General features: G+C 39.2%; 1 protein-coding gene across 6 annotated transcripts in view; it reads right to left on the reverse strand.

Moving 5' to 3' along the window:
• pax7a (paired box 7a) overlaps window positions 1-12,410 on the reverse strand; it is a 317,190-nt gene that overhangs the window by 78,694 nt on the left and 226,086 nt on the right. For all 6 annotated transcript variants that reach the window (XM_062037927.1, XM_062037930.1, XM_062037928.1 and 3 more), the window contains one exon: window positions 10,209-10,408. In XM_062037927.1, coding sequence (XP_061893911.1) covers window positions 10,209-10,408 — 200 coding nt within the window. The remainder of the gene's footprint in view (window positions 1-10,208; window positions 10,409-12,410) is intronic.

A 12,410-nucleotide genomic window follows, 5' to 3' on the forward strand; every position in this document is an offset into this window, starting at 1 on the left:
TATCTGCTTGACAGTAGAGAAAAAATAAAAAAAAATATAAGCCTTTTTTTTCCTCAGTTAAATATTTACATATGTATTTTGCGGTGTTTTATAGAGGTGTTAGTAATAAGGAAAATAGTAATGACAACATAACTACAAAACCAGAACATCATCACAACAAGTGGCATGCATTCAAAGCCAAGGTTTGGTAGATTTTATTGTTAATATCACTATAAAAACATGAGTACTGCTTAAGTTACTTCCTTTCGCGTTTGCATGAAGGCATATCTACAATAAAATATTTTTAAAAAAAACTTACCTTTGCAGTTTTCAAATCTACCATCTAATTTAATATATTTTGTGTGATTCGGGTTTTGAAAATGTTGCCCTTGTTGTATATGTTCTCGTATTAATCATTGTATTTTTATTTAGTGTTTTCTTAACAATTGTCCCAGAGCGCTTTACATTGGGAAACCCATACATTCAAGCGGCAGCGACTAGAATGGCAGATGCTGGAATCAAACCAGGAACTCTGAAGTTCCAGGACAGCCACTTTGCACACTGAGCCACTCCACCCCATCATATAATTTCATATTGTACCACTTGCTGGTGTATCATTCATCCCAAATTGCTTAAACAAAGTAAAAGTATGCTTTTTGTTATTGTGACCGCAAAATAAGCCACCATGGGGCCAAAGAAAGTTGCGAGTGCCGGACTGAAGTGTTGATAAATAAGGTGAGAAACGCTATTGAATTTAATAGAGACCTCATAGCAGCCCTCCATTAAAAGCTAAAGTAATGTTACATGTTCATTTATTCATCATTTATATGTATTTCACAGTTTTTTGCAAGTAAAACTACAAAACTCAAAACCAGTGAAGTTGGCACGTTGTGTAAATCGTAAATAAAAACAAAATACAATGATTTGCAAATCCCTTTCAACTTATATTCCATTGAATAGACTGCAAAGACAAGATTTTTAACATTCAAACTGGAAAACTTTGTTATTTTTTGCAAATATCAGCTCATTTGGAATTTGATGCCTGCAACATGTTTCAAAAAAGCTGGCACAAGTGGCAAAAAAGACTGAGAAAGTTGAGGAATGCTCATCAAACACTTATTTGGAACATCCCACAGGTGAACAGGCTAATTGGGAACAGGTGGGTGCCATGATTGGGTATAAAAGCAGCTTCCATGAAATGCTCAGTCATTCACAAACAAGGATGGGGCGAGGGTCACCACTTTGTCAACAAATGCGTGAGCAAATTGTTTAAGAACACCATTTCTCAACCAGCTATTGCAAGGAATTTGGGGACGGCGTGGCGAAGTTGGTAGAGTGGCCGTGCCAGCAATCGGAGGGTTGCTGGTTACTGGGGTTCAATCCCCACCTTCTACCGTCCTAGTCACGTCCGTTGTGTCCTTGGGCAAGACACTTCACCCTTGCTCCTGATGGGTGCTGGTAGCGCCTTGCATGGCAGCTCCCTCCATCAGTGTGTGAATGTGTGTGTGAATGGGTGAATGTGGAAATACTGTCAAAGCGCTTTGAGTACCTTGAAGGTAGAAAAGCGCTATACAAGTATAACCCATTTATCATTTATTTATTTATTTCACTATCTGCGGTCCGTAATATAATCAAAGGGTTCAGAGAATCCGGAGAAATCACTGCACGTAAGCAGTAAGGCTGAAAACCAACATTGAATGCCTGTGACCTTCGATCCTGCATCAAAAAGCGACATCAGTGTGTAAAGGATATCACCACATGGGCTCAGGAACACTTCAGAAAACCACTGTCAGTAACTACAGTTCGTCGCTACATCTGTAAGTGCAAGTTAAAACTCTACAATGCAAAGCGAAAGCCATTTATCAACAACACCCGGAAACGCCGCCGGCTTCGCTGGGCCCGAGTTCATCTAAGATGGACTGATACAAAGTGGAAAAGTGTTCTTTGGTCTGACGAGTCCACATTTCAAAATGTTTTTGGAAACTGTGGACGTCTTTTTTGCAATGTGTTGCTGCCATTAAATTCTAAGTGAATGATTATTTGAAAAAAATAAAAATATGTTTCTCAGTTCGAACAATCTTTGCAGTCTATTCAATTGAATATAAGTTGAAAAGGATTTGCAAATCATTGTATTCTGTTTTTATTTACGAATTACACAACGTGCCAACTTCACTGGTTTTGGGTTTTGTATAACTACTCTACATCAAATGTGTTTTGAGTTCATTTTTTTGGTGTCTGCAACAGATTATTGGATTTACTGTATTTCTTATGTTGATTTGTTTATTTGAAAAGGATCCCCATTAGCTGACGCCATGGCAGTCAGCGAGTCTTACTGGGGTCCACACAAAATATTACCTATTACAAAACTGTTCAAAACATTGCAAACACGTAAAAAAATAAAACTACAAGACTGTTAATGAGTTCACATTATAACTATCAATATATGTTTAAAATATGTTTGAAAAAAGGATTCAATTGCGTCAATCAACATGGAAAATCAAGACTGGTAGGAAATAATACATGAAGTAACACACATTAATTTAGTTATGGTCTCCGCTGTGGTTATTTCCAATTATAGTAAATACCTTTGCACTCCTTTTTTTGAAAGCTGATTTTTATATTATTTTATTAAATGGACATCGAGTGGCAAATTATTCCAATAATTATGGTAAAAATGTCCGTAAGATTTGGTTGTCTTCTGACCTTTCGGACTAGATAACTAACAAAACCGGAGGCACTACTGTGTTATACTTATTTCATATCAAAATTATGCCATAGGGCTGGGGTCAGCAACCCGCGGCTATTGAGCTGCATGCGGCTCTTTAGTGCCGCCCTAGTGGCTCCCTGGAGCATTTTTAAAAAAGGATTGAAAATGGAGAAATGGGGGCAAACATTTTTTTTGTTTTAGTATGTTTTTGTTTGAGGACAAACATGACACAAACCTTCCCAATTGTAAGAAAGCCCACTGTTTAATATGTTTGTGTGTATGCTTCACTGATGAGAGTATTTGGTGAACATCGTTTTGTCCTACTAATTTTGGCGGTTCTTGAACTCACCATAGTGTGGACTGTGACGCAACCGTTTGTTTACATGTCAAATCTTCCACTTTTTTTTCTCATTTTGTCCACCAAACGTTTTATGCTGTGCGTGAATGCACAAGCTAATCCATGCCAACATGCTATTTAGGCTAGCTGTATGTACATATTGCATCATTATGCCTCATTTGTATGTATATTTGAGCTCATTTAATAGCCTTTACTTGTATCCTCTTTGTATATAATTTATATTTGCATGTCTCATGACACATTATCTATATGTAATATTGGCTGCATTTCAGATAGTTGTTTGTGTGCAGTGTTGTTCCAGACCACAGCAAACATTACCTAGCTTGCCAAAGATTGTGTTAAATCTTTTAAAAGAAGACAGCCTCAACTTGGACACACACATCTATACTTTTGGCCATTAAAAGCCAGTAATTTCCAGGAGTTATCTCACATTCTGAGTAGCCTCTGATTTACTAATGGCTTCTAATGTTGTAAAAATGTGTAGAATAAATATAAAATTTCAACATTTCTGTTAACGAAGATTTGCTTCAGCCTGCGACACAGTCATTTTGATAGTAGGCTATTATAGCTAATATAGACACTTACGTCATGTGTTGCCTTCATTATAAGACTTACATATGGCTTTTAATTTTTTGCGGCTCCAGACAGATTATTTTTTTGTATTTTTGATCCAATATGGCTATTTCAACATTTTGGGTTGCCGACCCCTGCAATAGGGGAAAAAAATCAAAAGTACATTAAAAGTACAGTACAGAACAGGGGTGTCAAACTAATTTTAGCACAGGGGAAATGTATTCCCACGTGGGCCGGACTGATAAAATCATGGCACTAAAACTTAAAAATAAAGACAACTTCAGATTATTGTCTTTGTCTTACTTTGGCCAAAAATTTAAAAAAAAGCACATTCTGAAAATGTGCATATCATAAATAATTCCTCTTGGCAAAACGCTTCAAGTTAGTTAAAAAAAATCTGAGGAAAAAAAAAATTGGTGCAGTTTCAAAAACACCATGAAGAACACAATGAACTTAGACTTTGTCTCAGTGTTTTTACAAAGCCGTTAAACTTTAAGCCCTTCCTGTTTAGCATTGTCATGTTGGCAGTTCACCATTAAAGACGGGTTTGGAAAAGCAATCGAGTGTTTCCTTAAACCGCCGCTTTGGTGACTTCCGCAACTGCCACAACACATTCATTTATCATCATTCAAATATTACAATCATAATACAAACTAAACAATTATCAAAGTGACATCATAGCTAAAATCAAGGTAACATAACTACAAACTTAACTTAGACTTAGACTTCCTTTTTATTGTCATTCAAATTTGAACTTTACAGTACAGATAAGAACACAATTTTGTTGCATTAGCTCGTTGTAGTGCAGGATAAAAGAGCAATAAGGTGCAGATATAAATAAATAGATTTCTGTACAGATAAATATATTGCACTTTTGCAAATGCATCCACGTTGTTATATTGTCTTTATATTCCAGCGAGTTAATCCGTTTTTTAGAGGAATTGAGGGGATTATTATGATGCGTTCAAGAGTCTTATGGCCTGAGAGAAGAAGCTGTTACAGAACCTGGAGGTTCTGCTACTGAGGCTGCGGAACCTCTTTCTAGAGTCCAGCAGTTAACCATATATTGGCTATGTTAACCAATGTAAACATAGCAGATAAAATAAAACAAAGAACAAATGTAGAAACAGACATTTTTACAGTGGAGTTCAGGGTGCACATCATGCATTCAACCAATTTCAAGCGCTACATTGAACTCTTAACGACAAAGATGATAGTCAAGTTGATTGAAGTCTTTGTATCTAACCGTTTCGTATTTTATTCGTCGAGTGGATACTTTACAATGAAATACGATACTGCCGCCGTCTGCAGCCAGCCACAAGAGGAGCAGCTGATTGCTCTCACCTGCCATAATTGGAGTAAGGCCAGCCAATCCAAAGGTGCTTAAAATCTGCTGACATGTCATCTTTAAACAGTGTGATGTCTGGTGTGGTGTTCGGGTCTGTGGGAACCGTTTTTTATTTTTTTATTAAAAGAAAAATGATACAATTAATTAATTTTTCAAACTAAGACTCACTGACTTTGGCTCATTTTCTGTGAAGAACATATATCAGACTACATATTTAATGACCACACACCCCCACTACATATTTCTATTACATATAAGTGAAGTGAAGTGAAGTGAATTATATTTATATAGCGCTTTTCTCTAGTGACTCAAAGCGCTTTACATAGTGACACCCAATATCTAAGTTACATTTAAACCAGTGTGGGTGGCACTGGGAGCAGGTGGGTAAAGTGTCTTGCCCAAGGACACAACGGCAGTGACTAGGATGGCGGAAGCGGGGATTGAACCTGCAACCCTCAAGTTGCTGGCACGGCCGCTCTACCAACCGAGCTATACCGCCCAGATGTCCAGGTCTACTGGACCCGGAGCTAAAAGAAGTATGGAAATTGATCTTCTGTGTACCACATGCAAACCCCCCCGCCCCACACACACACACACAGCAGGCCTAGACAGGAGGAGGACAGAGTGTAGGTATTTTATGTTAAAATACTGAACAGATGTTTATTGGGATAAGGTAAACATCTGTTCAGTATTTTAACATAAAAGTGTTTGATTGTGAGGTATTAAAAGCCACAAAATGCAACGGGTCCATCAGACCCACAAACGCTGGCTGAGTAACAACAATATGAACGTTGCACGGAAAATTTCTTTGCCAGTTTCTGCATCCCACAGGGATTTTTCTTTTGTGTTTCTGCACCTGCGGTTCCCACACAAGGTTGCAACATTGTTTGTCAACACTGCCTGCTCTCATTTTCTCGCACATTTGACCCTCTGATGTTCCGTGTACCTACACTCTGTCCTCCTCCTGTCTAGGCCTGCTGTGTTTATTGGGATAAGGTAAACATCTGTTCAGTATTTTAACATCAAAGTGTTTGATTGTGAGGCATTAAAAGCCACAAAATGCAACGGGTCCATCAGACCCAGAAACGCTGGCTGAGTAACAACAATATGAACATTACACAAACTGATCTTGCGGGCCGCGTTAAACCTGTTCGCGGGCCTGGAACGGATTGTGTTGAATCCATTTCCCATGTTGGGAATGTGGATTTGTAAGTATTTCAACAGGTTCCTGCTTTAAAAAGGGTTTTTGAAAGCAAACGTTGTCAGTGAGTTTTTCAAGGGGGTTTGCAGATGAATGATCTGCATTGGAGCAGCTGCTTCCTGCACATGTACTGCGTGACTCGCACGTCCAAACCAGCCCACGGCAACGCGGTGCCTCATGAAATAAGAATTGTGAGATGGACAAAGACATGTGTGCAAGCAGTTAGTCCAGGCGACCAACACTTAGCGGGCGCTGTGCACTACCCGGGGTTCAGACCGAGTGTGAATGACCGCGGTAAGAGGAGAGGGGCAGCCCCACACTCCCACCACTCAACCGGTGGCTGATTGATTAATGTTGTCGGGGCACGAGGGTCCCAGGAGAGGATGAGGAAGGCCGTGTGATATGTGGAAGGTTTTACAAGCAGCGGCGAGCTTGAAAGCCATGGGATGAGATCCCGGGCCAAGGGGCCGGAATGAGAAACCCAGCAGGAATGCGTTGCCTTTCTCTCCTCTCCTTTTTTTTTTATTTTTTATTTCTTCGTTTTCACCTTCCACCCCCTACTAAAGTTTGGGAGAACAGCTGCCGCCATAACTCTACTGTAAATATTTTCCCTGGCTCTGACACACAGCTGCATGGCACCCAGGCAGAGAGACAGCTACAACATGCTACACCGGCATGGGAACTTTCTTTAAAAACCACTTCAAGCAGTATGAATATCATGTCTACACGCATGCATACTGCAGCTACTGACAAGGAGGCCGTACTCAAAGCAATATTCATGCTCATTTGACCATTAAATAACCTGTTTCTTCCTCGGTAAAAACAAAAAACAAAAGTACCGTATTTTCCGGACTATAAGCCGCATCCCCTAAACTTTGAAAAAATATATATATATATTTTCATATATAAGCCGCAGATATTTAGATAGAAATATTTTTTAAATGTTTATTTATGTTCCTTAATTTTTTCCAAACGGTGGCTGTAGCACAGCAGTAAAACGGCCGATCGAACAAAACAGAAAAATCCTTGATTCCTTAATTCATCTTTTATGAGATGAATAAGATTAGTTTAGGATGCTTAACAGGATTCTTCGTCATTGTACTTTGTAAAAATTTGAACAGTTTCTTAAAGTGGATCATCTTAGTTTGTATTCTTTGCTTTAACTCGCCGTTAGCAAAGGAAAATCCACAGATTAGCCGCACTCGTGTATAAGCCGCATCCACTAAACTCTAGAAGAAGAAAAAATACTTTTCATATATTAGTCGCACCGGACTATAAGCCGCAGATATACATTGTGAAATGAGATATTTAGATATAAAGATTTTGTAAATGTTTATTTATGTACCTTAATTTTTTACAAACAGTGCCTGTGGCACGGCAGTAAAACGGCCGATCGAACAAAACAGAAAAATAATTGATTCCTTAATTCATCTTTAAAGACATGCATAAGATTAGTTTAGGATGCTTAACAGGATTCTTCGTCATTGTACTTTATAAACAGTTGAACAGTTTCTTAAAGTGGATCATCTTAGTTTGTATTCTTTGCTTTAACTCGCCGTTAGCAAAGGAAAATCCACAGATTAGCCGCACTCGTGTATAAGCCGCATCCACTAAACTCTAGAAGAAGAAAAAATACTTTTCATATATTAGTCGCACCGGACTATAAGCCGCAGATATCCATTGTGAAATGAGATATTTAGATAGAAAGATTTTGTAAATGTTTATTTATGTACCTTAATTTTTTACAAACAGTGCCTGTGGCACGGCAGTAAAACGGCCGATCGAACAAAACAGAAAAATCATTGATTCCTTAATTCATCTTTAATGAGATGAATAAGATTAGTTTAGGATGCTTAACAGGATTCTTCGTCATTGTACTTTGTAAACATTTGAACAGTTTCTTAAAGTGGATCATCTTAGTTTGTATTCTTTGCTTTAACTCGCCGTTAGCAAAGGAAAATCCACAGATTAGCCGCACTCGTGTATAAGCCGCATCCACTAAACTCTAGAAGAAGAAAAAATACTTTTCATATATTAGTCGCACCGGACTATAAGCCGCAGATATACATTGTGAAATTAGATATTTAGATAGAAAGATTTTGTAAATGTTTTTTTATGTACCTTAATTTTTTACAAACAGTGCCTGTGGCACGGCAGTAAAACGGCCGATCGAACAAAACAGAAAAATCCTTGATTCCTTAATTCATCTTTAATGAGATGAATAAGATTAGTTTAGGATGCTTAACAGGATTCTTCGTCATTGTACTTTGTAAACATTTGAACAGTTTCTTAAAGTGGATCATCTTAGTTTGTATTCTTTGCTTTAACTCGCCGTTAGCAAAGGAAAATCCACAGATTAGCCGCACTCGTGTATAAGCCGCATCCACTAAACTCTAGAAGAAGAAGAAATACTTTTCATATATTAGTCGCACCGGACTATAAGCCGCAGATGTCCATTGTGAAATGAGATATTTAGATAGAAAGATTTTGTAAATGTTTATTTATGTACCTTAATTTTTTACAAACAGTGCCTGTGGCACGGCAGTAAAACGGCCGATCGAACAAAACAGAAAAATCATTGATTCCTTAATTCATCTTTAAAGAGATGCATAAGATTAGTTTAGGATGCTTAACAGGATTCTTCGTCATTGTACTTTGTAAACAGTTGAACAGTTTCTTAAAGTGGATCATCTTAGTTTGTATTCTTTGCTTTAACTCGCCGTTAGCAAAGGAAAATCCACAGATTAGCCACACTCGTGTATAAACCGCATCCACTAAACTCTAGAAGAAGAAAGAAAACTTTTCATATATTAGTCGCACCGGACTATAAGCCGCAGATATACATTGTGAAATGAGATATTTAGATAGAAAGATTTTGTAAATGTTTATTTATGTACCTTAATTTTTTCCAAACGGTGCCTGTGGCACGGCAGTAAAACGGCCGATCGAACAAAACAGAAAAATCATTGATTCCTTAATTCATCTTTAATGAGATGAATACGATTAGTTTAGGATGCTTAACAGGATTCTTCGTCATTGTACTTTGTAAACATTTGAACAGTTTCTTAAAGTGGATCATCTGAGTTTGTATTCTTTGCTTTAACTCGCCGTTAGCAAAGGAAAATCCACAGATTAGCCACACTTGTGTATAAACCGCATCCACTAAACTCTAGAAGAAGAAAAAAACCTTTTCATATATTAGTCGCACCGGACTATAAGCCGCAGATACTGTATATGTTGTGAAATTAAATATTCACATAGAAAAATTTAGTAAATGTTTATTTATATACCTAAATTGTTTCCATACGGTGCCTGTGGTACGGCAGTAAAACGGCTGATCAAACAAAACAGAAAAGTAATTGATGCCTTAAATCATCTTTAATGAGATTAATAAAATTAGTTTAAGATGTTTAACAGGATTCTTCGTCCTTGTACTTTGTAAACATTTTGAGTTTGAACAGTTTCTTAAAGTGGATCATTTTAGTTTGTATTCTTTGCTTAAACTCGCCGCTAGCAAAGGAACATCCACAGATCAGCCACACTTTTGTATAAGCTGCATCCACTAAACTCTAGAAGAAAACAATGACTTTTCATATATTAGTCGCACCAGCTACACGTTGTGAAATGAAATATTTACATAGAAAAATGTTGTAAATGTTTATGTACCTTAATTTTTTCCAAATGGTGCCTGTGGTACGGCAGTAAAACGGCTGAGCAAACAAAACAGAAAAGTCATTGATGCCTTAATTAATCTTTAATGAGATGAATAAAATGAGTTTAAGATGTTTATCAGCATTCTTCGTCCTTGTACTTTGTAAACATTTTGAGTTTGAACAGTTTCTTAAAGTGGAGTACATTGTTTGTATTCTTTGCTTTAACTCGCCGCTAGCAAAGGAAAGTCCACAGATTAGCTGCACCGTTGTATAAGCCGCAGGGTTCAAAGCTAATAGTCTGAAAAAAATACGGTACTCTTCAAGAAATCAAAAATGACAGCAAACAACAACAACTGAGAGTGGTATAGACGCCATTGGTAGGACTCTACCTGCACTCTGGCCTCCGTCAGCTTGGTCCTCTGAGCCAGCTCCTCCCGGGTGTAGATGTCGGGGTAATGTGTCCTCTCGAAAGCCTTCTCCAGCTCCTCCAGCTGCTCGGCGGTGAAGGTGGTGCGACTGCGCCTCTGCTTCCTCTTCAGCGGCAAGTCGGGCTCCGAATCCACGTCGGAACCGTCGTCCGTGCGGCTACCTGAGGGGCCAAGAAGGGGGGCCAATCAGTGCGATCGTTTTATTTTGTTGCATTATTCCGACGACAGCTCTAAGAATATTATCTTAATCTGTGGATATTTTTTCGATACACAGTAGAAGAGGCCTTAATGCACAATCCTGCCTCTGAGGGAGGGGGCAGAGGAAGTTAAGCGCTCCAGAGAGAGAACGGGGGTAGTCGGGTTAATCTGCACAGGCCACCTTGCTGCTCCTCGCCTCTGGTTGGCCCAGGGCATGCCGCTTAAACACAACACAAAACACACAGCCGCAGTGTGTGTAGCATAATATCGCGGCAAAGCCATTCAGCCCTCCTTGTGTTTGCGTCTGCTGTCATTAAGTGAATTAGAACACATTTTACACCACTTTTGAGGCATTCAACTAAGCCGAGTTTCCGCTCGAGGAACATAGATACGGCACAAAGCTGCACAATCCGGGCCGACAGGGGAATTTTTTGACAGCGCCACCATTGCAACATTACCATTATAACTGCGCTTCGAAAATTGCATCATTTTCACCACCTCTGCACGTCTATTCAGACTGCATGGCCCCCTTTCATTTCATGTCACAAAATTCTTATTTTCATAATTTCCTCATTGAGACACTGACAAGGCGGCGGTGATGTGCCAGCGTTGCCGCGGGCCCTGTTGGATTGCATCATGCGCAGTCCAGAAAAGTGTGGGAGAGGGAGAAGAAAGGGACGATGTGGAAGAAGGGCCACCAGAATCCCGCTTCTGACACCGCTTGGCTTCAATAAAAAACGTTTTTTTTTTAAAAAGCAGAAGAATGGTGACCTACAGTATAGTAGTGTCACAGTACATGGATTTGTAATCGCATTTTTTTTGTCCTGGAACACTTGGCGGTATTCACACGTTTAGGGATGGGTACCAAATTCGGTACTTTTATGAGCACCGACCCAATTTAGTTGGTACCACCGAGTATGGATTAATGCATACTTGCCAACCCTCCCGTTTTTAGCGGGAGAATCCCGGTATTCAGCGCCTCTCCCGACAACCTCCCGGCAGAGATTTTCTCCCGACAAACTCCCGGTATTCAGCCGGAGCTGGAGGCCACGCCCCCTCCAGCTCAATGCGGACCTCACGTCCGCTTTCCCAGCAGCCTGCCTGCCTGCCCAATGACGTCATAACATCTACGGCTTTTAGAGAGTAGAGTGCACAACAAGGAGAGAGAGTTCTTGGTTTCTTATGTGGGTTTATTGTTAGGCAGTTTCATTAACGTCCTCCCAGCGCGGTAACAACACACAACAACAGCAGTCACGTTTAGTCTACCGTAAAGCAGTTCGTCTGCCGTAAACAGCAATGTTGTGACACTCTTAAACAGGACAATACTGCCACCTACTGGATAGCCTGCAGAACACTGAAATTCAAGTATGTCTTTTATTTATATGTATAATAAAATAAAAAATAAAATCAAAATATATATATAGCTAGAATTCACTGAAAGTCAAGTATTTCATACATATATATACATATATTATATATATACATATGAAATACTTGATTTGGTGAATTCTAGCTGTAAATATACTCTCCTCTTAACCACGCCCCCTGCCACAAACACGCCCCCGCCCCCCTCTCACCTCCCGATATTGGAGGTCTCAAGGTTGGCAAGTACGGATTAATGTAAAATCAAACGGTGCCATACTTGGATGGCACGGTTGCAGACTCGGCCGGCTCAAACACTTGTCGGGCAAACAATCACTGAGAGCAGACTTGGTCAGACTGCATCTAAGTAATGTTGCTATTTTTCATGCTAACAAAGCAAGTACAGTATTCCAGATAGAACATGTTCGAACGTACAGTCAGTCTACACTTGCGCTAAAAATGCGCTAGCTTGATGCTAATTTGCACATGCAACTGAGTAGCATTGGTGATAACACATGCCGATTTTAACACCGCCAAATTTGGGAGCAAAAATTTCAAACAGTACAATACTTTAAATATTAACACTTGTTAGGGCGTAACATA

This window comes from Entelurus aequoreus, linkage group LG26, assembly GCF_033978785.1.
Source record: "Entelurus aequoreus isolate RoL-2023_Sb linkage group LG26, RoL_Eaeq_v1.1, whole genome shotgun sequence".
Classification (NCBI taxonomy): Eukaryota; Metazoa; Chordata; class Actinopteri; order Syngnathiformes; family Syngnathidae; genus Entelurus; species Entelurus aequoreus.